This window comes from Parasteatoda tepidariorum, chromosome 3 (assembly GCF_043381705.1).
Source record: "Parasteatoda tepidariorum isolate YZ-2023 chromosome 3, CAS_Ptep_4.0, whole genome shotgun sequence".
Classification (NCBI taxonomy): Eukaryota; Metazoa; Arthropoda; class Arachnida; order Araneae; family Theridiidae; genus Parasteatoda; species Parasteatoda tepidariorum.
Window position 1 is genome coordinate 2,022,334 of NC_092206.1, and position 26,091 is coordinate 2,048,424.

Here is a 26,091-nt window from a genome sequence, read left to right on the forward strand (position 1 = left end):
CATTGGGGAAAATTAGTCTTAGAGTTGACTTTTCGATAGAACTAACCAGTATTTGCGAAACACGGAGAGGGGAATCACTGAACCTTCCAACGATTAGAGGCTACTATGGAAGGAGTATTCTAAAGGTTAAACAACTGAGGTTATTGTTTGTCAGCAGAACCCGCTATCGCTGAAATTCGAACCTGAGTCAAAATACGCTGATTGAGATAGATAAAATATGCTCCCACATAGCAAATTAAGGTTTATTTTCATCCAGCAAAAACCTTTTAATGTAAACCTAAAAACGTTTGTTAAAATTTGTTTACAGTTAAGATGGTTAAGAGCTTTGAACCGACAGAATCAATCACACCTGACCTGCATCCAAAACAACAAACCTATACAGCAAATTAAGGCTTATTTTAACTCAATAAAAACCTTTGAATGTAAGCCTAAAAAGGTTTGTAATACGGTTTACGTGCGAACCTTCTAACCTTAAAACGAGATCTGAGACACTCTGCTTTATTCTACGCACATTACCCACATCCAATACTTTGGAAAATTACCTTCCGTATAAAAACCTTAAATCGAGGTTGACTTAGGGTTTTCAAGAGTGAAAAAATCCTTTCATGAAGCTAGTCCTTCGATGAACATAATCTTAAATCTAGGTAATTATAAGGTTTATTTTCAAGGAGTCTTGAAAGCTCAGCTAAATTCCACCTTGTCATGCAATTTTAATGGACAATGCAATTCGATCCTATCGCTCGTGTGACGTCACATAAACCTTAATGATGGACCTAAGTGACCATTATACCTAAATAGCAATACTTTAAAAAAATAATTTTTAATCCTTTTAGGAGGAAAGGTTTGAAAGTGCAATATTTTTGCTTTATTGAAAAAAAGGTTTTTAGTAAAAACATTTTCGCGACAATGAAAAGAAAATACCGACACAAGGTTGACTTTAAGATTACACGCTTTCTGGGTTATAAAAAGAGATAAACTGTTACTCACTTCTGTAATGGCGGGATAGTATTTTCCCAGCGGTACATACATGATAAGGGTGGCCACTCCTTCGTTTAACCACACATCATTCCACCATTTCATTGTCACCAGGTTGCCGAACCACTACACATAACATAAGAACTTATTATTATCCCTAAGCAGAAAGATATACTCTTTCAATATTAAAAAGGTAAGGAAAAAGTCAACAATTGTTCCAAGCGCTCGAAAACAGGGACCCAATCTAAAGACGTGAATGGCGTTACGCCTTCTGTATCAAATCTCTTATGTTTTCATTATTACGTCTAGTGAGTCTTGGGAATGGATGCTTAATTTTGAGGGCTTGAAACAATTGTTTCAAGTGCTCAAAAACAGGTACAAATTCTCAAGACGTTAATTGCGGTAGACCGTCTGTTTCAAATTTCTTAGGTTTTCATCATTACGTCTGGTGAGTCTTGAGAATAGGTGCTTACTTTTGAGAGCTTAAAACATGACATTTTTCCTCAACATTAATAATTTTTCACACAACTGAAGTTTTAGTAGCGTCAAGAATTATGATCTTTCGTATTTTAAGTGTACGGTGTGCGATCGTATTTTAATACTCTTTTGCCCTTGGAATGAAAATCATTTAAAAAACAAAATTCTGGGTTTTTTTTTCGGTTGCTTCACAGAATTTATTTAAAAAAAAATGCAAGCAGCAAAATATTTTTTTAAAAAAAAGAGTGAAAAGAAATAATTTAATACCCTGAATAACTTTTGATCAAACAATTTGGGCTTTGTGTATTACAATCGAGAGAGATTGGTATCTTTCGTGTCTATTTATATATACCTCAGTGGAAACGAAATTTCTTTCACACAATCAAGATTCGTTTATAGTTTTATGCAAACATTTTAACCACATCCCTCACTATCCCGAGTAAACTCGGGCATAGCAGAATTCGTTTTGTTTTATCACGTTTTTACTCGGCCGGAAGATAAAATGATAATAATAAGCTGCTGTGTTTGGAAGCTTGCCAGGTTTTGTTTGCGAGTTTTGCCGTTGGATTGTGTGACTGCACACGTGTTTTGTGCTATTGTATATACCATAAATTACTGAATTTACATAGAAAAAAAGGGTAAAAAAATGGCGTATCACTTCCCTGGAGTAATATTTAAATTTTTTCCTTTTGATAACTCGGAATAGTAAACTGATGTTAAATTAAATGTTTTTTATAAGTAATAAAATTAAAATTTGAAATTAAAAATTAAGTATTATGTTTTGTTTTAGTTTCTTGTATTTATTAAATAAAATAAAATATATGTCAATTTTTTTGATTTTTTCTTCAAAGAAATCGGTAAGGAAAAAGAGGTTGATAATTATTTATTTTTATTTAAATAATGATTAAAATTCTAAAAAAATTTCTATAATCTTAATGATACAATTTTAAAAGACTACCACCTTTAAAGTTCGAGCATTTGTCGCATAGTTAGAAAGAAATTAAAGTTTTAACAGAAAAAAAAGAAGACGAAAAACGATGAACTTGCTTGAAAAACCGGTCTACTTCAAAAGATTTTTTATTTTTATTTTACAACCGTCGTTGAACAGCCGACTACTAATGTTCAATTCCGTAGCCTTGTAACTTTGAACCCAATCCAGAAGACAAGGGAGAAATTTTGTCCTCGTGGAAAACTTTTAGATGGAATTAACCAGCATTTGCGCTACATGAAGAGGGAAACCAGGAAGCCTACCACGGATAGCCTGACGACAAGGGGACTCTAACTCATAATTCGTCTACCATTGAGGATATTTTACGTCTACACTGTGGTCTTTGCAAGCACGATGCGGAATTCGTAACGACCATCCATCGGTGGGATACGAACCCGGCTCACCTCTTTTTAAAGCGAACGCTCTATCCTCTGATCCATCACGGATCACACTATATACATGCTGACGTTGATGTGACGTTTTGTGAGTTTGAACTTGACGCAATTACCTGGTGTACTAATTCGTGGGCAATCACTCTGTCCCTTTCTACAATCATCTGATGAGATGTCAAGTTCCCATCTTCCAGAAATCGTTTGGCGTTGTAAGTGATGATTCCCCAGTGTTCCATCCCAGGTACTGTATAACTTGGAATAGCCACTGAATCTGTAACAAGAAAGATACCCATGTAACACATCGGTATTCAACACAGCCTCCCTTAAAAGTGATTTATTATCATTTGGTCACTCTTAAATACAGAACGAAACAACGTCAAACAAATGCTTTATTGTTTAACCTGGCTACTTTGCGTTCTCTTTTCAGACTTTCGAATATGTAATGGCAAATAAGATTAAGATGTGGAGAATACGGTGGCTGAGGTAGCTCAATTCTATCATTTTTTATCGTAACCATCGACTTATGGTCTTGAGGAAAAGGGGTCATTTCTTTCTGGTTTAATGTTTTCAAAAATGCTCGATATATTGATAGTTTTCTCAAAGCATATGGTAAAATACGCATTTAACAGAGGGTCGATTGTTACGTTTGACCCCTTTGGGGTTCTTATTCAGATGACTGCCGTTCAACGATAGGCTAAGTCTTTGCCTTTATCGATACAGAAAGCCTTGATTATTTCACATCAACAGCTTCAAAAACTACTTTAAATAGTCACGACGCTTTTGGATGTTTTAACATAAAACTCTCGTGAACAAAGAAAGCGTGATACAATTTGGTGAATTTGGTCCAAATGTTCGTGTAAGTACAGTTGACATTGCTTTCATTTTATCGTTATCTAATAAAATTTTGAAGGAATGTATGTGACAAACCTCTGTGTGAGAAAACCAACATAGGTCAATAGATGTCGCTTTCTCCGTAATAATAAACTGTTAGAGATATATTTTGATATGAAGAGTTAGTTCAAAACTTAATATAGTTCAGAAATATAGTTCAAAAATGAGTGACCAAATTTATTTTTAAGTATTACAGTATCAGCCTTATTGATTTAGTCATAATTTAGAAATATCCGTCAGAAACAAGGGAATGTTTAAGCTTATAAGATAAAAAGTAATATAAGAAAAAAATTTAAATCATTTCTTACTTAGATTAATAAAAAAAAATTTATTTTAGTTACGTTTTATTAAATAATTAAACATTTTTCACCCATATGAAACTAAAATTAATTTATTTAATTTAATTAATGAGTTTGAAAAAACTGTATTAACATCATCAGTTTTAAAAAAATGTAATTGAACTCGAGTGGCTGAATAAAAAGTATTTTACTACCGACTGAAAATTTGAATAAGATATTAAGAGAGTGTGAACTTATTGAAAAAAGCTATAAAAAATAAATAACACACCAATTTTTTTTTTAAACTGAGAAAATAGGAAAATGAACCAGAAAACAATTGCATACAACGTTCGTAAAATTTTTTCATTTTCTTCTCACAATTTGATTTAAAAATTCGGTAATGTTTTTTAAAACTTTATGAAATTTTATAATTTTTATGACTGTTGCAAGGATAGGAAATATTCCTGAAGCAATTCATGATTACTATTTCATTAAATGAGCAACTTTTGATTGGTAATTTGTTTTTATATGACAATTTTTAAAAATTCGAAAAGTTGACAAAAATTTGATGCTTTTTTTAAAAAAAATAATATAAATTTTAAGGCTTTTACGGGGAATGAAGAAAATAACACGTGATATACAACTTTTGAGAGCTTTAAATTATCGAATACGCTTTTTTTTTTATTCCACCATAATATAGTTTGTCTTAAAGTATGAACTCCCCTAGTCATTCGTCTGGCGGTGACTATGGTAACGAGGTATAAATATTTCAAGTAGGGGTGTGGACATTGAGTCGGTCGGGAATATATTTCTAGGCTCTAGTCCTACAGTGAAGAGAAGCCATCCTTCCTAAAATGCGCTATTATTGGGGGAGTTCTTACCGTAGACAAACTATACTTTGGTATTCTACTGGTATTACTGTTGAGCGTTTAAGCATGAAAATGAAAAGGTGTTTGGTTTTTAAGATGAAATGAATTACCAAGCTTGGGAAGGTGGTAGGGTACATCGAAGAAATCTTCCAGTATCTCTAAGAACTTGACAGTTAACTTAAGACTACGGTCAGCTTCCTGTATTCTGTCGGGGGGTGCATAGGCCCTCACCTACAATAAAATTCTTACTAATATAGGTAGCGATATACACTGGTGTAAGCAATTAAGAGAATTTACAGACTGGGTCGATTATCTCTGGAACGATTGAACCGATTTTAAAGAAATTTGGTGTGTACATACAATGATACAATACAAAACAAATAACTATTCAGCAATTGCAAGACACACACATGGTCATGCGTGACATGGTCAGCGACTGCAGAATAATCAACAAAAATGGGTTGATATGAGGTATGGTCCCCTCTTTGATGTACTTGAAATAAGGCAGTTTATAATTTTTTGTGGCGATTGTCCTGGGGCAATTTCATACCTTCTGACTCTAACGAGTGTTGCGCATGATCATACGTGTGTATTACAATTGTTGAATGTTGTTTTGTATTGTATCATTGTATGTACACATCAAATTTCTTTAAAATCGGTTCAATAGTTCCAGAGATAATCGACCGAGTCTACGAATTCTCTTAATTTCTTACAACAGTGTATTATGACAAAATATTTCAAAAAAATTGTATGTTGAGTTAAAAATGGCTAATTTGCACACAAAATAAATAATCTTTTCTATTGTTTAAATGAGTAATGTTATAAACAAGAAATGTAAAAAAAAATTTAAAGTCAATTCCTACTAAAGTCAATTTTGATTTTAGTAACTTTTTATTAAACAATTGTAGTTTTTTTCTCGAATATAAAACTAAAATTAATGAATTAAATTTAATGAATGAATTTATATTTGAAAAAACTGTATCAACATCAAAATTTGAACAAGATAATAGAGAGAGTGTGAACTAGTATTAGGAATTGGAAGAAAAAAAGTTTAAATATAAGACATTTTCATTTATTACAGAACATTATTGTCTTATAGTTCATCCCTTATTTTATCCTTTATTGTCTTGTAATTTATAATTTCATTACCTTTTTTTTACTTCTTTAGACTCCTTCTTACAGTCATCATTTCCTTCTTCACCATTTTTTTTCTCCCCTCCGTTATAAAATTACAAGCAAATATCCGTTTTGATCATAGGCCTGCTAACAAAATCTCTTAAAATTGATTTTGATAACCCACATTCCCAGTCAGTGAGAGCATCGAATAAACCAGGCGCGCTTTAAAGTTCAAACACGATGTCCGTTATCACAAATATGAGATTGCTGCACATTGTTGGAATCTTGGACGTACATTGTATTTCGCCAAATTGCTTCCTGAGTCACATCTTGTTGCTCTGGAATCTTACTGTATTCACATGAATGCTCTTGATAACAAAATTGGTTCCACACCTCCATAGCACGTGAAAATGCATTTCACCCCTTTCAAACACCATGGTTTTTCCTATTTTGTTTCTTCATCTTTTTTTCTCTATATTTTTTTAATCTTGTTTCTCACCTTTATTTTTCCATTTTTCTTTGGTAACTTTTCGTTTTATTTGAAAATCATTTCTTTTCATTAACATCTCTTAGGTGTGCGCGCGCTTGATTTTAAGTGCTTGAAACACGCCGATTAGCATATATTTGAAGCGAGTCAAGTTTTTAATCAAATAATAACTTCAGTTTCTTGGGATTATTTCTTTAATACCTGTTTCTATGAATGCTTCGTTGGCAGTCTCCTTATTAAATTCTTTTATAATTTTTTTCGTAGTAACATTTTTAAGCTTAAAAGAAACGTTTTAAATCGCACCTTTAAATATTTAATTTATTTATCCATATTATCTCAGTGATTACTTCAATATTTCTCCCGGTTATTTTTAAGCGAATAACTATATAAGATACCTCTTTTCTCCACTATTGGCATTTCGAACATAGCTTATTATTGCCCGTTGGCAAAATAAGTCTTGGTTCGGATTTGATGGCTTCCACACACTTTTCAACTGGTAAGGGTAATAGGTAATAGTGCACAGTGCGCATGCGTCGTCATTTGTGCGTTGCTATGGCGATAGCAGCTGTTTTTCTTTTTATTTTCACTAGCAGGCATCTTTAATGTATTTACATAATAATAATTTAAAGTATTTTTATATTTTTTTTATTAACGTATAATGACTGGCTTGACGGTTATTTCAATATAAATATGAATGCTGAATAAGAAAAAGTATTTGGCGAAACACTTACATAAGCAGGCTATGAAAATCTATCTGACAACAAGCATCCATTGAGACAGTTTTTGCAACCCATGATTTGAAATGGTGTGGAGTTTAATGGAGTCAATACGGAAAGAAAAAGCATTTGACTCATGGGTAACCAGTGATCGTAATTAGGTGATCACAACTTTTTTTAAATACATTTTTTGTTTTATAAACACAGCTCTTTTGCTCTTGTGAATTAGTAACATGTAAGCTTTTTTTAATTGAAAGCATTTTGCAGAAAGTTATATTACAAATACTCCCTTTTTAGCACTGTTATTACTCGAGAATTTTACTTGTTGTCTTTCCAAATTTTCGAAACAATAATTGAATTTATTAAAACACGTTTTAAAAGAGCAATTACCTTAAAAAAAATACAACAATACAGTTTTCATAATTTATAAAACAAATAAATTTTCCCAATTAGTAACCACACAGCTTTCACAATATTGTAACACTTCGCAGAAGAATTGTTTGTGTCGACAGATAGATGATTTTTCATTGGTGAGTCATTTTACACAAAATGGAACATGATTCGAAATTTCTAATCGACTCGTAACGCACTACCTGGTCAAAAGAATCCGGGCACCCATTCGAATGGAGCGTCCTGATAATTTGTGGTTGGACCCCTTTTTGGCATCGATGACAGCCTGCACCAGCAGGAATTGGCTTCCATCATAGCTGAAGTTGAGTGCTTGTAGTGAGGAGGATCGATTTGGGTGGCTGCGTAATCTGCTTTCCAATTTCTCCCAAAGGTGTTCTATAGGGGATCGGGAATCTGAGAAGCCCCTTCCGGTTTTTAAACACCCATTTCGTCAAACGACGTCTGTGCAAGCCTCGATCTGTGAATGGAACAGTTGTCCTGCTGAAAGGGAAATGGGACGAAATATTGCCATAGAGTTGGGAGTACTGCATTTTCCACATACGAACGTTGGTCAAATTATTAGACGCCCTAGAAGATTCCTTGTAAAATCTTAATTATACCTGTTACTATACAGCTTTGTTTTTACGCGGCTAAAACCAGTTTCCACTTGTTTACGTTCGTGTATCAATTGGTTAAATTAGACTATATATAATATAAGTTCGACTATTGGATACATTAGAGGATATATTATATAAATATATAATATTTATTATATCAGGTATTATATTATAATAAAGAGACTAAATTAATCGACGCACTGTAGTGTTTTAATAATGACATGTTTTGCACGATTTTGTAGGCAATACATGTATATTTAAACAGACATGTAATGGGTTTGTATGCAGGAGATATTTTATATACTTTCTATTTTCAACCCTATTGCATTACAATGTTAACGAATTGATACACTAACGTAAACAAGTGCAAACCTGTTTCAGTCGCGTAAAAAACAATAAAGCTGTATAGTATCACCTGATCATTAAAATTTTACATCGAATCTTGGTCATATCTCAGAGTTCATGCTTCCAACCACAAGAACTAACGAGCGCAGGCCAAAGCACGAGAAACACCCCCACACCATTACGCTTCCACCATCGGGTGTCCGGATACTCTGGGATCCAGATAGTGTATTATGATCCAACGCAAAAGGGAAAGAAAGTTGAATACTTACGGGTTTTCCCTTGTATTCTGTTTCTAAGTAATCAAAGTCCGAAACAACGAAACAGACGAGGTATGTAGACATGTTCACAGATTCCTGAAACACGGTTTTCACAAGATTTTCACCCATTTCTTCTCTGCTCTGAAATAAATATCAAATCATTTTTTTTTCAGCCTTTTTGTTGACAAAAAATGACAACCCAAGTCAACATTTTGGATGGTTTTTCCATTGATGGACTAACATAATCTTGATGATAACCATCAATAATTCCATCATGAACTACTATATTTTTGATGGTAACCAACATAAGTAATCATCACCCCAATGTAGAAATTCGGAGTGATTTATGATGGTCCAACATTTGCAACTTGTTTTGATGGTTTCTTCATGTTGAACCATCAGAAACTTCTATCGTAGTTTCTTAGAAATCAAATGTCGGAAGGATCATGAACAACCATCATCCCAATGTAGGAATTTATGACGGTCCACCATAAAAAAAAACAATGTTTTGATGATATATTCCTGAGGACCAACAAGTATTCCTGTTAAACCATCATGGAAATGTGTTGTTGAAACTATCAGAGAATATCAGGGATTGTTGGTCCATGAAAATTAAACTTATCTTGATGGTTAACCATCATAGTATTAAAGTATCATTTTCCATCATGTAATGATGGAAGTTTGCTGGCATATCAAAATCATGATGCATAATGGAAAATGTTGGATGATGGCGACCATCAATTGATGTTGTACCATAATGGATTGCACTGAAATCAACATAAATCATCAAAATGCTTTGATGGAACCATCAAGAATTTCAACTTTGGGTGGTACATTTTTTATATGAAATTAGAAAAATGGGGAGATCATTTTGGAAGCATCTGATTTATTTCATAAATCATTGCTTTATTTTTCCTAAAAAGTGTAATTTTTTTAAGATAAAATATGTAATTTTTAAAATTTTATGTGAGAACATTCTGTTAACATGTTAAATGTAACGAAATGAAAGTGATGAAATGTAAATTTTGTTAAACTTAAGAATACACATTGTGTGACGTAATAAGAAAAAACAGATAATTTTACTTGTAAAGGAACATTGTAACATTTGAAACTAGGAACTGTGTTTTCCTGGCGCTATCAAATCTCTCTCTCTTTTGTCAATTTCGCCGAACGAGTAAATAAAGATCTTGAGAGAGATAAATAAATTTTCCTACAAAAATAGACGAACTGTCTTTACAAAGCAAACAAAAGTTTGAAAATTACAAAAAATCGAAAATTTGAAGAAAAAAAATCGAGTTAAGTTCATAAATAAGACAGGAAAGCACTTTATTTATGTCTGCACAATGAGGTATTGGTAACGTTCTGGGAAACATCCCTGAAGATGATCCTAAGACATGTCATCGCCATTTCGTTCCTCTGTAGAGGGGATGGCTCCCCTCCTTTGGTAACCCGAGAACTTGGGCGCGAAGTCAAGCACTTTAAGGTATAACAGTTTAACGACGACCGATATTGCACTCCCTCGGTCTCTACGCAGCCTGATCAAAGTGGTTACCCACCCGCTTACTGACCGTAGCCAGGGATGCTTGACTTCGGTGTTCTACTAGGAACAGAGTCTTTACAATCAGTCGACTACCAGACTCATGAATAAGAATGGCCTTCAAATATCAACTATGAAGTTGCATTTCAGCAGACTGCTGAGCAACCTACATGCTATTTTTTTGAATGATGATAAAAACTTTTTGCACGAGTGATGTATCCCTTGTTCATTTTTCTAGATATTTTCAAGCTTCTAAGTGTTTAAACGAGATCCCAAAACAGTCACGTCGTTTGTGAATTGCAGTTTTAATCAACTTATTGCTTGCACATATCATGAACAATTTTAATGAAGGGATAATTCGTAGTTCCCCCTTCGAGTTTTCAGAACACAAAGTTATATTTTATATAAAATTATCTTTGGATTTTGTAATTAGTTTGAAAATTTTTGGAATCCCATTAAAACGTTCTCGACGTATGGCGAAATAGGCACAAAGTAAAATTAACTTTTAGGGGTCAAAACTTAATACCGCTTTTATGACCAAACTATTTGAACCCTATTTCAGGATTGCGGCAAACCCCCATAATTTGGGAGTCAATATACCGAGAAAGTACATTTTTGTGTCTGATTTCGTAACTTAAAATATCGTCTGCACTAATTAATATGCATATTTAAGGTCGCCTTCTCGAAACATTTAGATTGAGTCCGGGAAAGTGAAGATCCGTCCATTAGATCTAAACTTACGAGGGTTGCTATTTATATTTCTGGCCTTGGCAACAGTAAGTGTTGCTAGTTGACCGCAGACGATTTTAAACGAAAGTTTGATATTTTTAAACATAAATTCAGCAGACGATTTACCATTATAGCTTCATTTGTGTTGTTGACAGTAAATTGAAAAGTTCTTCTCTTTCAAAAAATGGAATTGAATCGTGAACATTTTCGTGCCATTATTTTTCATAACTTTCGACGTGGATTGTCAAGACAAGAGTGCTTCGATGAACTTAATTCTTTATTCAGCGATAAAGCGCCATCCTACAGCACTGTAAAAAATTGGTATAACGAATTTAATCGTGGTCGATGTTCGATCCAGGACGAATCCCGTGCAGGTCGTCCAAAATCCGTTGTTGTGCCAGAAAAGATCGATGCTGTGCGTGAACTGATAAAGCAAGATCGTCATGTGACATACCGTGAGATAGAGGCGTCTTTGGACATTAGTATGACTAGCATCAATAAAATATTGCATGAACATTTGAGCGTAAAAAAAATTTGTTCGCGTTGGATCCCGCATAATCTGACAAACGCTCAAAAAAAGGCTCGTGTCGATTGGTGCAAGGAAATGTTGGAAAAATACGTTCAAGGTACATCAAAGGCTGTGTATAACATCTACACAGGTGACGAATCATGGATCTATGCATATGAGACGTAAACAAAACAGCAATCAACTGTATGGGTCTTCCAAGACGAGGCAAAACCAACAAAAGTTGTTCGAGGAGAAGCACATCGAAACAAATGATTGCCTGTTTCTTCGGTATTAACGGTCATGTGGCAACAGTGGCGTGAGAGCAACGCAGGATGGTCAATTCTGAATGGTACACAACCATTTGTTTGCCAGAAGTCATCGGAGAAATTCGAAAAAAAGCAGAAGAACAGGCGAATCATTCTTCATCATGACAATGCGAGCTCTCACACATCGACTCAAACAAAGGCATTTCTGACGGGTTGAAAGATCGAACTGATGGGTCATCCGCCGTACAGCCCTGATTTGGCACCCAATGACTTCTTCTTATTCCCACACATCAAAAATAAATTACGTGGACAACGATTTTCGACCCCCGAAGAAGCGGTTGATGCATTCAAAACGCATGTTTTGGAGTTACCTCAATCGGACTGGAAAAAGTGCTTTGAAAATTGGTTCAAACGCATGCAAAAATCCGAAATTAGTCATGGAGAATATTTTGAAAAACAATAAAACCAATTTCGATCCTACATGTTTGTTTCTTCATTATTAGGCCAGAAATATAAATAGCAACCCTCGTATTCAAGGAGTTCCGCTCTTCCCCTATCGCACTGTAAAATCTCACACAAGCAGAAAGTAAAAAAAAATAGATAGGGAAATTTCAAAAGTGGGGAGCGAGTACTTATAGACCATGTCAACATAGTACTCCCCCTCCAGAATCATAGCTGTGATAGAATTCGATGAACATATATCACTAGTTGATTCATTGCTGTTTTTGTGAGAAGCCGGGAGAGCTGTATTAAGATCATCGTACATTTTGATGATAGTGAGATCTGTATTAAGTTCACTGTCGTGGTTGCTCCTGTGTTGCCGTTAGAAGTCAAGTGCATGCAGGCCGAGGTTGTGTGTGATCGAGACTGAGTAGCAACAGTGCGAGGAGGTGGATAATGTCGCAGTCACAAGTAGGAACTCAATTGTTCAACTTGGACTATCCATCGAATTAGGCGTTTTCAGATCAGAAGGTTATGTGTCCAAATCACGTCCGGGTCACCAATGTGGGGAGCGAGTAGTTATCGACCCTGTCAGCCGTCATCTATGAAAAGGTAACCCCTCCGTAGAATCGAGTTAACATGACTTATATACCAGGGAATTGGAATTATATTTTTGTAGTGGTAGATATGCACTACGAAGTATTACAACCTTGAAAACAAACAATATGGTTCCTTAATTGCATACCTGTTGAGGCATGTTGGAGAGTGCTGTGTAGTTTTCGTCGTGAATGATGCTTATCTTGAAAGAAGCTTTGAAATCGGGCTCATCGAAGCATGGGAAGACTCGCCTGGCATAGGTGGCTTCAAACTGAGTTGCCAACAAAGTTCTAAAAAAAACATTTTTCCTTCAGTTAGAATATGCTAAGGGAAAACGTAAATTGAACTTTCCACACTGTCTGGTAAAAAGTATGTTATGGTGGTGGTAGCATAATGGTGTGGGGGTAGTTTCTCGTGGTTTGGAACACTTGGTCCTGTGGTTGGAAACATTAACTCTTAGATGTATGTGGACAATGCTGCACTCTATGTCAATATTTCGGCCCATTTCTCTATCCACTGCAGTTCGTGCAGACACGGTTTAATTTTGTTCAAAAACTGCCCTCGCATAACTTCAATCGCACCTATGAGACAAATTAGATTACGTAGTCAGCCAAATCCTCACTGTGATGGAAGCCAATTCCTATAAAAAAAAACTGGTGGGAAATCTTCGTGTGCAGGCTGTCATCGATGCAAAACGAGCACCAACATCATATTAATAAGGGCCTCTGGAAGCTCTAAGACAATTAAGCTCCTGGATCAAGTATTGGGAAAAATTTGACTTCGTGGAGGACTATCTGATGGGATTAACCCGCAATTGCGTAACAAGGAGAGGAAAATCACGAAAACACCCCACAGTTATCCTGACGGCAAGGGGACTCTGACCCATCATTCGTCTACCACTGAGGATATTTTATGTCAGCACTGAGGTCGGTGCTAGCCGGATGCGGAATTCGTATAGACCATCCATCGGCTGGATACGAAACCGGGTCACCTCATTGGAGGGCGAACGCTCTATACCCTGAGACTGCAAGTTCTTATAATTATTGTTATTTGAAAACCGTTGACTTTTCATTTCACTGGTGGAAATGTCTTCGTGTTCAGGCTGTCATCAATGCAAAAGAGGGACCAAACATCATATTAATATGTGGACGGCTGTTTGGACACTTTTGAACACATAGTGTATACTAAGTAGGGGAAAGTGGGATGAGACAAGACAGCCGACATTCGAAGTAACTAAACTGTCCGACCTAGAAACTGTCAGATTCAATCAAAATATTCATACTTGTCCTGAGAAATCGTATAAATACCATTTTTTTAATTTTATAAAAATATTTTTTCCAGAAGAAGTCAAATCACTCGATCTTACCCTGCAGACAAATATTCATATGTCTATGAAAAATTTAGATATACTAGAATTTCAGGAGAAAAGTGGCAGATATTTTTATTTTTAAAAGTGGCTATCTGCTTCTTCTGCAGCTTGCGTAGGCCAAAGGGGGATCAGAAAGAGGAGGGATTTCTATCTAATCTCCCCTCAATTCATGAGTGACTTTCTTGGGTTATAGTCACACATGAAGTGAAGGGGGATAAGAGCGGGTAGTAACCCGTTAAACATAGGTTTTCGAGACGTAAAAGAGCAGTGCTGCTAAATCCTTATCGTTTATTGAGGTATAAATCTTTAGTTGACGTACAATTAACTGGACTAATAACAATTAATTTTAACTTTATTAAACGAAAAAGAATAAAATGAACGAAGACCTAACCACAAAAAGAGTTTTCAATGCCAGTCCAGTTGGCATACGAAAAAGAGGCAGGCCGAATTTGAGATGGATAGATGGCCTAGAAAAAGACCTTTTGGTCTTAAAATCTGAAAACTGAAAAACACTAGCAGGAAAGAGGTTAGCCTGGAAAAAACTTCTTGAGAAGACTAAGGCAAACCCTGGACTGTTGAGCCATTGATAATGATTGAAAATAATTTTTATAACTGTATGGACGAATTAATAATTTTCAAAATACTAGAGAGGCAACTTATCTGTACAGGGGCCGTGCAAAAACCCGCAAATATCCTTCTTCTTGACCAGCAAAATAGCTAGGAAACAAAACTAATGTCGACAGTACGGTCTTTGCCCCACTCTCCCCAACTTCATTTTAGAGACCAACATTCGCTCCTTTTAAAAATAATATTCCAAAGTGGTTGGTATATTGAGAAATCAGTTATAGTCAAATATATTTTCACATTTTTTGGCAGCTGTTTCATACTAACGTTTCGTCATCGTGTTGTTGTTTGATTTATTCATTTGTACTGATAATTTTTGATTGAATTTATAAATCCAAGTATGAAATACAGAAACAAAAGTTTTATTCCTGCCTCAAACATGAAAATAAATTCTTCCGGAAGAATTCACAGCTCACATGCCTGTTATCAACTATCTGGCTTGACGAGAATTTTATTAATCTTAACAGACAAACAGCGGCATTTTTAATGAACTCTGGCAATTGTTTTATCCGAATTGAATATTAATCACGCAAAATAAAAATGGAGAAAAAAAATTAATGCATTTTTTTTTAACGAGAATTTATTTTAGAAACTTGGTTGTCAAAATAAAGGTTCTAAATAAAGGCTCTAAATAAAAAAAAAACTTCACTGTATTGCAATTTGGGTATTGATTTAGATTACGTTGGTACTTTATATACGTCGCACTAGAGCTTCACAACGGGCTATCGTGTATCATTTGGTTAAATTAAACAATATCATATTTATTATAACAGGTATTATATTAGTATATTACAGGGGTGGTCAACCTGCGGCTAGCGAGCCACATGCTGCTCTTTCAAGGATTATTTGTGGCTCTCGATAAATGTACCCGAGTTCGCTTTTCATTTTTGTGTTATTATATTTTTAAAAAAATTATTATCGTTCCTTGACGAATCGACATATATCATAGATCTTCCGCAATTGGTAGTATTCCTACATTTTTTTCAAGTGACTTCGTTGTTAAAGAAGAATTATTAGATTTAGTAGCACTTCAAGAATCAACCCTTGGTGTCGATATTAAAAATGCATTAGATTACGTAAAGAGAACTTTTGATGTGATCTTAATGAACTTGTAAGCACTGTTACTGATGGAGCTCCAGCAATTGCGGGTAAAAAAAATCGGTCTTATTGGGATTTTAAGAGATGACTCTCAAATTCCACAATTCATACCGATTCACTGCATAATTCACCGAGAACAAGGACGAAGAACTTCCGAATGACATTAATTTCTTTTGCATTGTTAGATGATTATTTTGCAACAACGTATGAAATGGTTTTGTAGATTTGTTTGATCCAATAACTGCATTTCTAAAAGAAAAGGAAATAACTTATTCAGAATTAGACGATGGCGAGTGGTTACAAGACTTAATGTTTATAACTGATGCCATGGAACATTTGCAAACACTGAATTTACAATTTCAGGGGAAAGATAAAATAATACCTGACCTCTCACAGTGTATATTTAGTTTTCAATTTAAATTACAACTTTTTTAAAAGGACATTTAAGATAAAACATTTTGTCAATTTCCTCGATTTAAAAAAATTTGTTCCAATATTAAAAAAGAAAAACTCAACGAATATATAAAATAGCTAGAAGGAATATTGACGAAATTCCAAAATAGATTTCAAGACTTGAAATATTTTAAATCGTCTCTAGATTTTTTTCTTAATCCATTTGAAATTAACATAATTCAAGGTGAGTGTTTTCCATTTCCAATATAATTATGACCCAAAAAGCGTCTGGAGAATTAGAATTAATAGAGATGTAAGAAAATCAAGCTCTACAATTAAAATATAAGTCGACGTCGATTACTGAATTTTGGAAATTTGTACCAGAATCGAAGTATCATGAATTAAAAAAATCTGATTGTCGAATTATTTCAATATTCGGAACAACGTACTTATATGAATCATTTTATTCCACTTTAAAATTCGTGAACACCGATCAGCATTAACTAACCAGCATCTCAAAGAATTACTGAGAAGTGCTGTCAACAATTATTCACCAAATTTTGAAGAATTATCAAGAGAAGTAAAATAAATGCGTTTAATTTTTAATATTTAAATTCAATACACATATTTTGTACTTTTATTTATATGTTTTCAATAAATGTAATTTCTGTAAAAAAAAAATTCATCCCTTTTTTGCCTACCTCTTAAATACGTATTTAATTGCGGCTCTAAAAAATTTAAAATTTTGAAAAATGGCTCGACTATTAATGAGCTTGGCCACCCCTGGTATACAGGGTGTTTCATATTGAATGGGACAAAAAGAATAGCGCAGTGTGACAGCCGTAATGGATTTATTCAGCCGAAACAAATTTATTCAGCAACTACAATTATACAAGTTTTATTTGGCAGCAGTGAAAAATCAGCGAATGACGAACTCGCTGCTAGAGGCGCTGTTAAACAAAATGTCATCCATGCAGCAGAAAGCGTACTGCGTTTTCGAATATGCCAAAACCTCCCCTGTAACTGTTGTGCAAAGACATTTTCGCACGAAATTGCATAACGAACCACCGCATCGGCATAACATAAGCAGCTGGGTTCCAGGATACCGGCTGCTTAAGCAAGAACAAAAGCCAAGGACGAAAAGAAACTCCAGCACAGGGGATATGCTATCACGAGTGTAGCAGGATTACCGTGCAGACATTTGTCGTGTCACTGGAGGGGAACATATTGAACACCTGTAGAAACTTGAATAAATGTAGTTTTTAAGTAAATTTGAATTTTCTAAATATATTAATTATAACGTTTACAATCATGTTTTCTTTTTGTCCCATTCAATATGAAACATCCTGTATTATAATAATTAGACCATACTATTAGACGCACTGTAGTGTTTTAATAATGACATGATTATACGCAATACTTTTATATATTAACATGCATGTAATGGGGTTTTATTCTGGAGATTTTTTATAGACTTCCTATTTGTATTTATTTTTAGCGTGTTGCATTACAATGTTAATCAGTTGATACGTCGAACGTAAATGAATGCAAACCGGTTTCAACCGCACGAAAACAATAAAGCTGTATAGTATCACCTGATAAGTTATAATATTACAAAGAATCTTGTAGTGCGTCTAATAATTTGGCCAGTTACTGCATCTATTCTGATCTTTTCAGAAAGGAAAATTGTAATAAATTACCGCTTTTCTCCAGTTATTCTGTGGGTGTAGTGGTAGACACCCATTCCATCGAGTGAAAAACTTCCCTTGAAGTTGAGGTGGAGGAGGTGGTTTCCCGGAAGAATGGTCTGGTTGAAACGAATCACCCAGAAATCGGTCTTCTTGTGTGGAAATGCCTCGTCCACTGCTGCAGATGGACATTCAGTATGTGTGATCTTCAGACCATTCTGATGGAGAAGGATGTAGTCCGTCTCTTGAGTGACCATCAACTCAATCCTTACTTCACCCTCCAGGGATCCCTTCGAGACATTGGGCTTCAACACTATGTCGTACCTACTCATCCAATTAAAAATTTTTTGATTATTTTCCATTGATGAACCAATATAATCTTGATGGTAACCATCAATTTTTCCATCATAAATCATTATATTTTTGATGGTAACCAACATTAGTAACCATCACTTCAATGTAGGAATTCGGACTGATTTATGAGGGTCCGACATAAGAATAGCAACTTGTTTTGACGGTTGATTTATGTTGAACCACCGAAAATTTCCATCATAGAATCTTAGAAATCAAATGTTGGAACTATCATGAACCACCATCATCCCAACATAGGAATTCGGACAGATTTTTGATGGATCAACATAAAAAAATATTATTTTGATGGTCTATTCTTGCTGAACCAACAATAATTATTATTAAACCTTTATTAAAATGCATTGTTGTACCATTATGGACTATCACGAATTTTCATCATAGTATCTCGGAAATCAAATGTTCGAATGATCATGAACAACCATCATTCCAATATAGGAATTCGGACTGATTTATGATTTTCCAATATAAAAAAAACTAAATTGTTTTGATTCCTAAGAACCAACAAGAATTTCCATTAAACCATCATGGAAATGTATGGTTAAAACCATCTTAGATTGCTGGTCAATGAGAATTAAATTTTTCTTGATGGATAACCATCATAGTATAAAAGTAGCATTTTCCATCATGGAATGATGGGAGTTTGTCGGCATGTCAAAAACCATGAAAGCATAATGGAAAATGTTAGTTGATGGCGACCATCAAGTTATTTTGGACCATCATAACATGTACTGAAACCACTGACCATAAAGAATTTCGACTCGGATATCTAGAAATAATCTTTCAAACTGCTGTTTCATACAACTAATACATTCATGCCCTACTTTAATATCTTTTTTTATTTGCTGGTTTCGGGGTCTTTTTATCACTTTTGCGGTCAAGTTCATGTTTTATATCCTGCTATTTCTACAGTTTATTTTATACATCCAGGTCTATTTTGACCGGATTCCTTTTTTGGGTCAAGTATGTGATGAAACCGACACCTGAAAATAATTTCAGGTAAGTGTAATGAATGAAGTATATTTTTAAATGAAACGTCGTGAATAAAACCAAACATTTTTCATTTAAATTTTAAAAATCTTTACGTTTGGTATGAGGTTAATGTTTTTAATACTTTTTTATAAGGTAAAGGGAGATGTGTGCATTGTGTGCAATTACATTTGAGAAGTAAGATAATATATTTCAGCTTATGTTTCATCCACGCTAAGGTAATTCCTACGATATTATGATTTAAGAACTACATTGTATAGTGCATTTAAGTTTAAGAAGTAAGATAATATGTTTCTGGTTAGAGCAATAGTAAGCTATTTCAAAAGATGTAATGGCTTAAAAAAGCTCCAAAATTTCTAGCAGTGCAACTGTGTTATGAAAAAAAAAGTGCGATCAGATTCAGTTTTAGTTGTTGTTGTTAATTTACGTCGCACTGGAGCTTCACAATGGGCTATTGGCGACGGTCTGGGAAACATCCCGGAGGATGATCCGAAGACATGCCATCACAATTTTGATCCTCTGCGGAGGGGATTCAGTTTTAGTTACATGTGTAGTTGCAAAACATAAATTTCTTTACTACGATTTTTATTTAATTGATTAAAGTATAATAGAAATATCTGGGTTCCGATAATGAATTCCTTTTTGAGAAATATTTTAGTATAAGATAGTTCTTCCGCGTTTCTTTAAACGAAAACTCGAAGAAGACATGTAAGCCTTTTCATAACGAGGATTTTCTTTCTACAGCATAATTCACTTTTTCTGTTGCTGGCTACATTGTTGATTTCTTTCTTGAAAATGATTTAATGGATAGTTGACCATGTAAAACTAAGCACAGAGGGCGCTAGGTGTTGGCGCTAAAAAATATCAAACGGTGGTATTTTAAACACATATAGCCAAATAGCCGGGACAACACTCAAAATATGGAAAACCTTTCACTTTATTTATGGGTTGATATAAATTTTTTAAAATTATGTTTAGGCTCACAGCCAGTTAGAATTTGTAAAAAATCATAATTTAATGATCTGAGCAGCAATAAAAACTATTTTTCTATCTTTCAAAGTTCTTAATTTATAAACATAACATCAATCAAATTCGAAAACATTTTCAAACACTTTATATGATCATGATAAAATAACTAGTTCCTGATAAATATTGCAGATGTAATTATGAAAAGCATGTATTTTTTGTAATTTAGAACGACAATCGACACGGCAAAGAAAAAAATCTCTTTTTAAAAGATAGAAAATTAAGCACTTTTTATAAATCCCGAATAAAAAAAAGCACTTTTTAAGAGCTTTTAAAAACGTAAATCAAAAATTAGCCCTTTAAAGCACTTCTTAAAAACGCTCCGTTCTCTGCATGGTAAAATTACTCGTAAATTCAATCACAAATCACCATAATAAAACTTCCTAGAATATTAAGCCTGTTCACACATCGCCTCCAAAGCATACCATAAGCGGAGGGATACACCGGAAGTTTTTTAAACTTGTTCCGGTTTCAGAAAGCTTGTTATTGTTTACATTTAGTCAACCATCCATTCCAGAAAGCATGTGACCTTACGGCAACCTTGAATCGGAACTTTCTTTTTAATGTCCCGCAAATGCTTGTACAGTAGAGAACCGATTATCCGGAACGATCGGGACTATCGCTATTCCGGATAACTGATTTTTCCGGTTTTCTGAATCGCTACAAAAAGCCGTTTTTTTAGTGTTAAACCCTGGANTTTGATGCATGATTTGATTGATTTATTGAAATTACATACATTTGCTGACTTGTGTGCTCAATATAGGCTTATAAGTCATTGTCAAGTAGAAAATACAGATAGAACAATTCAGAGAAAGACATCACAAAGAATACATCCAGGGTTACGGCGGGATTCGAACCCGCTACCTCCACGCTTAACACCTAAAATCTTATGAGGAAAAAAAAAATTTTTTTTTTGAAATGGCGGAAAAAGTTATCGAATTTCGTTCCGGTTTTTTGGTTTTCCGGTTTTCTGATTTCCGGATAACGGGTTCTGTACTGTACTAAAAACCTTTTTTTCATTAAAGCAAAAATATTGCAGTTTCAAACCTAAAATTTCTTTAAAACTTTTTTAAAAAGAAATTGTCACTTAGGTAAAATGGTCGCTTAGGTCCATAATGACGTTTTAGCTGACGTCACACTGGCAATAGGATCAAATTGCATATTGTCCATTAAAATTTCACGACAAGGTGGATTTTATCTGAGCTTTCAAGACTTTGAGAGAGGAAACCTTATAGTAATTACCTAGATTTAAGATTATTTTCACCTAGAGACTAGCTTTATCGAATGATCTTACCACGCTTGAAAACCCTATGTCAACCTTGATTTAAGGATATTGTATGGAAGGTAGTTTTCCCAGGTTTTGGATTAGAATAACGTGCGTAGAATAATGCAGATTGCCACACATCTCGTTTTAAGATTAGAAGGTTTACACGTAAACGGCATAACAAACCATTTTAGGTTCACATTAAAGCGTGTTTGCTGGATGAGAATAAACTTTATTTTGCTATCTGGGATAACACGAAACAAAAGAAGAAAAAAAAAGATTTTTTTTTTTACTTTGAAGGTTTTATGTGCCTCGGTAGTCTCATACTTGACCAGGGCATGTAAACGTTGTCTTGAAACCACTTGGCAACTGTGCTTCGGAAATTGATGTGCCACTTAATGCGCAGGCGTATAGCTTCTAATGTCCGAGACCGCAATCTTTCCATCTCTTTCAATGTCCTCCTCTTCCCGTAAAATTCACGCACCTGAAAAACATACACTCTCAAAATACAGTCGGACTATAAAATAACCCCAAAAAAAACCCTAAATGATGGTCCACGATATCCAAAATGCTTGAAAAATATTTTTTAGCGTATTGCCGTAGTTTTTGTTGGAAGTATTGATTGCAACGTAATTAGCTTTATTAAACTGATAACTAACTAAAGACAGTCAAACCCCGCTATAGTGAACATGGTTTATAGTGAATTCCCGGATATAGGGAACGAAATGTTTGCTCCCGTGCCTTGCTACACGCGTATAATGCTTATTCTTTGTGAATATATTGATCCGAAAAAAGTGAGGAAATTGGATATTATGAACCTTTTTCTGATTTCGACTGATTTATTTTCTTCTTTTTTTGTAATAATTTTGAAATTCCTACTTCAAAATCAATACGTACACCGATTTTTAAAACCGTTTTTAGCATGGAATGTAGCAATAAGCATTTTTTTCTTATTTGCTTCATCATTGAATAGCATTATTGAATTGGCTCAGCATTCAAAGAAGCCGCAATCTTCCAGTGTCTGGACAAATGCTTCAAGTTAAAGACATTGAATTTGCTAAGAGATTTGGTGAGACTACTTTTATATGCTCGAATGACTGGTTAAACACGTTTAAAAAGCGGCATAACATATATTCAAGAAAAATTATCGGAGAGCCGGGATATGTTAGCATGTCTGATGTTGCTGCTAAACGTTTCTAATTATTTTTTGTACGCAAGACGAGTAATAAAAAATAAAAGTTAACACATACTACGCATTATGTTTCACTCCTTTTTGTATGTCATTTTATTGGCCATTTATTTAAATAATGTGTAATAAAAGAGGGGAGTTTGGAACCATAAGTAAAAATTGTTTGCAGAACGATCCCTTGAAGGTTCACAATAACGGGGTTTGACTGTATATTGCAAACTCTCTACAACAAAGTTTCGTGGCACAAACGTTAAATAACATTAAAAAGACACTCCTTGCTACGGTTGTCTCCTATAGCTGAATCAAGGTGAGTAGCCAAATCTCTCAACAAAAAATAGGCACATTTAAAGCACTTTTAAGGCACTCAAAAAATATTTTAAAAGCACAATATACATTAACAAAATGCAAAATAATTTTCAAAGAATTCACATGATCATGATAAAATATCTAGTTTCTAAATAAGAACTCTTTTTATGATTATATTAGCCACCATAGAAATATAGAGATTTTTTGGTTCGATTTCAGAGGGTGGAAAATGAAATCCGAAATGAGGAATATCTTGCAAAATGCAGCAGAGTTGCCCATGAGAGTGCAAGAATCGGATTGTGGTTGAATGAAGTGTGAAAACGTTGAATAGAACTATGTGAAAACCACGCTTTTGCATAATATACAGCGACAATCGACATGGTAAAGAAAAAAAAATCTCATTTTCGAAAAGGGAAAATTAACGACTTTTTGAAAACACTTCATGAAAAAGCACCTTTAAAAACTTTTAAAAAACGAAAATAAGCACCTTTAAATACTTTTTAAAAACGCTACGTACTATGTAAATGATTAGATATTCATTTTTCAACTTTTGCTATTTTTGGAAATTTTTAAATATTTATCTTTTTGATTTTCACCATTTTTGAAGAAAATTAGCGTTTTTGAGCAAATCATTCTCACCCACATGGGCCTGTGTTTGCATCATTCTCTCCAGCGAAATAATTTGTTCTTAAACTCTCATTTATAATGCATTTTACTTCATTTTTAGTTAAAAGTTGCAATTATATAAATTTGATCTTATTGTCCAAAAATTTAGCAACAATTATTTAAATTTAAGTCTACTATAAGCGAACTATTAATTTCTCAGTTGTACACTACACTGTTAAAAATCTCGGTAAATGTTTAACCAATACTTGGTGCAAAGTTTCTAATTGCACCATAAATTGGATAAATGAAAGATAATTTTAATTAGGTTGCGCCATAAATTGGTAAATATGATCAAGAAATGCGTTTATGGAGCAATCGATTGCACCAAACTTTCTTACTATGGCAGACACGAGCTTTAACCATGACCGATAACTTATTTCGTAGCTGTTGACAAGATGGACGATTTTGTTGTTGAACCTTGCTATCAAGTCATGCAAGTTGTCTTTGAAATTGTCCATTTCTTTTGCAGGTAAGTACACTTTTCTTATTTATTTGCATTACAGTTCATTTCTTTCATATCAACTTTAAAAATTTTGTTGTCTGTTCTGAAAGTGTTAGCTTCAAATTTCTTCTAGGAAACTATATTCGTTGTATGAATAATTAAAGATTCTGAAATCTATATTAGCTCTTTTACAGTAAATAAGGACATACATCCATTTATATGTGCACAGAAAGTGTAATACCAGTGACAAATAAAAGGTAAATACGGCAATATTAAGCAGCACAGCTTTCCGCCAAATTTACTGCCTTTCTAGATTCGTATTTCAGTTTCATTCTACAGAACAAAAAAAATCATATGTACTTTCTGTTAGGATTAAAACTTTTTGTCAATATCTATGCTTTTGTTGTGATCTTGATGTTCTATTTTGCTCATTTTCGTTTGTAATGTCACGTAATTACACGAATCTTGGTCTATACATTCTAAAATGCTTCTGTTGTAAAATTTTCAATGCGAATTATTCATCTCAAATTAGCACTAGCCGTTGTCATGGAAACTAGGCATCTCTTTAAGTTCTTTGGGTGCACGAGGTAGGGGAAAAACAAAGTGGGTAATATTGGCGTTAAAGAAAACAAAGCGATATATTTTTTTTTATTCTCCAAGAATATCTTACTGAAATTTAAAAAAACACCGACAAGAACAAGATTTGTTTTAGAACATTTAGAAATAAGCTGATTTCTTATTATAATTTTTCTCAAATAGATTTTATTATTATTTTTTTTTTGCGAAGCAAATTTTAAGTGAAACAAAATATCCTATTTAATAATCCTAGTTAATAAATTAACTAGGATTATTAAATAGGATATTAAATAATATATTACTTTGATCCTCATAGATACTTTGCTTTAAACGCTTATTTTTCTATGATTTTTTTTTGTAGGTTTATGTTATGTTAGCCCACATTTGTGTTTTGTGAGGGAGGGAGAAGACAACATAAGCATGAAATCGAACGTTTTCATTGATCATCAAAAATGCCATATGTATTCTTTATAATATTTACAGTTTTTTTTTAAAGAATTTTTTTTCGAAAAGTTTCATTTTAATTATAAAAGTTTTCTTTATTCTGAAATATATCTGCATCTATGAAACAAAAGACCTTTAGTTAGAAAAAAAACAATCCTCACAAACTGTATATACATGTGGAGTTCTAATACCATCCACATGAACAATGCTTGTGTGTTTATCGGCAGCCAGATTCCACCCTCTTGGATTCAACACGAACTCTTTGATCTATCCAAGTAATGATCAATTTGCTCATTTATTATTTTAACAGTTAACAGTTCCAGCAGCAAATTTTTTACGGGAATGCTCTGCATTGAATTCAATTCACAATTTCTCATGTGGAGAAATTCTATTTGGGTGCTTTAGCCCATTTTAATAATAATAATATTTTAAAATATCAATATCTTTCTTTGCTTTCCGAGATCTTTGTGGGGGAAAGGAGGCTTAAGATAAAAATCCCTCCCCCCGTATAAATAGTTGGTCTCGAAAAAAAATTTTTAGGTTGTGAAATGTTTTGACATTTTTTTAAATGAGAACTACAATTTCTTAATTTTTTTTAATAATGTATTTTAAAAATAGTAATTAAAATGTGACTTGCTTTGATTGATCTTTCTATGTTTTAAAAAAGTAAGGGTTTAAATTTTGTTTCTTCGGTACATTTTATTAGCATAAATTACATTATTTTTAATCTTCTTCCCATAGTACAACGACACCAACTTCAACGCTTTCAGT

At 33.8% G+C, this 26,091-nt stretch overlaps 1 protein-coding gene across 2 annotated transcripts in view; it reads right to left on the reverse strand.

Annotated features, from left to right (window-relative positions):
• Positions 1-26,091, reverse strand: part of LOC107439767 (uncharacterized) — a 159,263-nt gene that overhangs the window by 29,286 nt on the left and 103,886 nt on the right. For both annotated transcript variants that reach the window (XM_043051795.2, XM_043051794.2), the window contains 7 exons: positions 21,991-22,181; positions 18,061-18,372; positions 13,025-13,166; positions 8,811-8,939; positions 4,981-5,101; positions 2,949-3,103; positions 988-1,101 (listed from right to left, as the gene is read on the reverse strand). In XM_043051795.2, the coding sequence (XP_042907729.1) occupies positions 988-1,101; positions 2,949-3,103; positions 4,981-5,101; positions 8,811-8,939; positions 13,025-13,166; positions 18,061-18,372; positions 21,991-22,181 (1,164 nt within the window). The remainder of the gene's footprint in view (positions 1-987; positions 1,102-2,948; positions 3,104-4,980; positions 5,102-8,810; positions 8,940-13,024; positions 13,167-18,060; positions 18,373-21,990; positions 22,182-26,091) is intronic.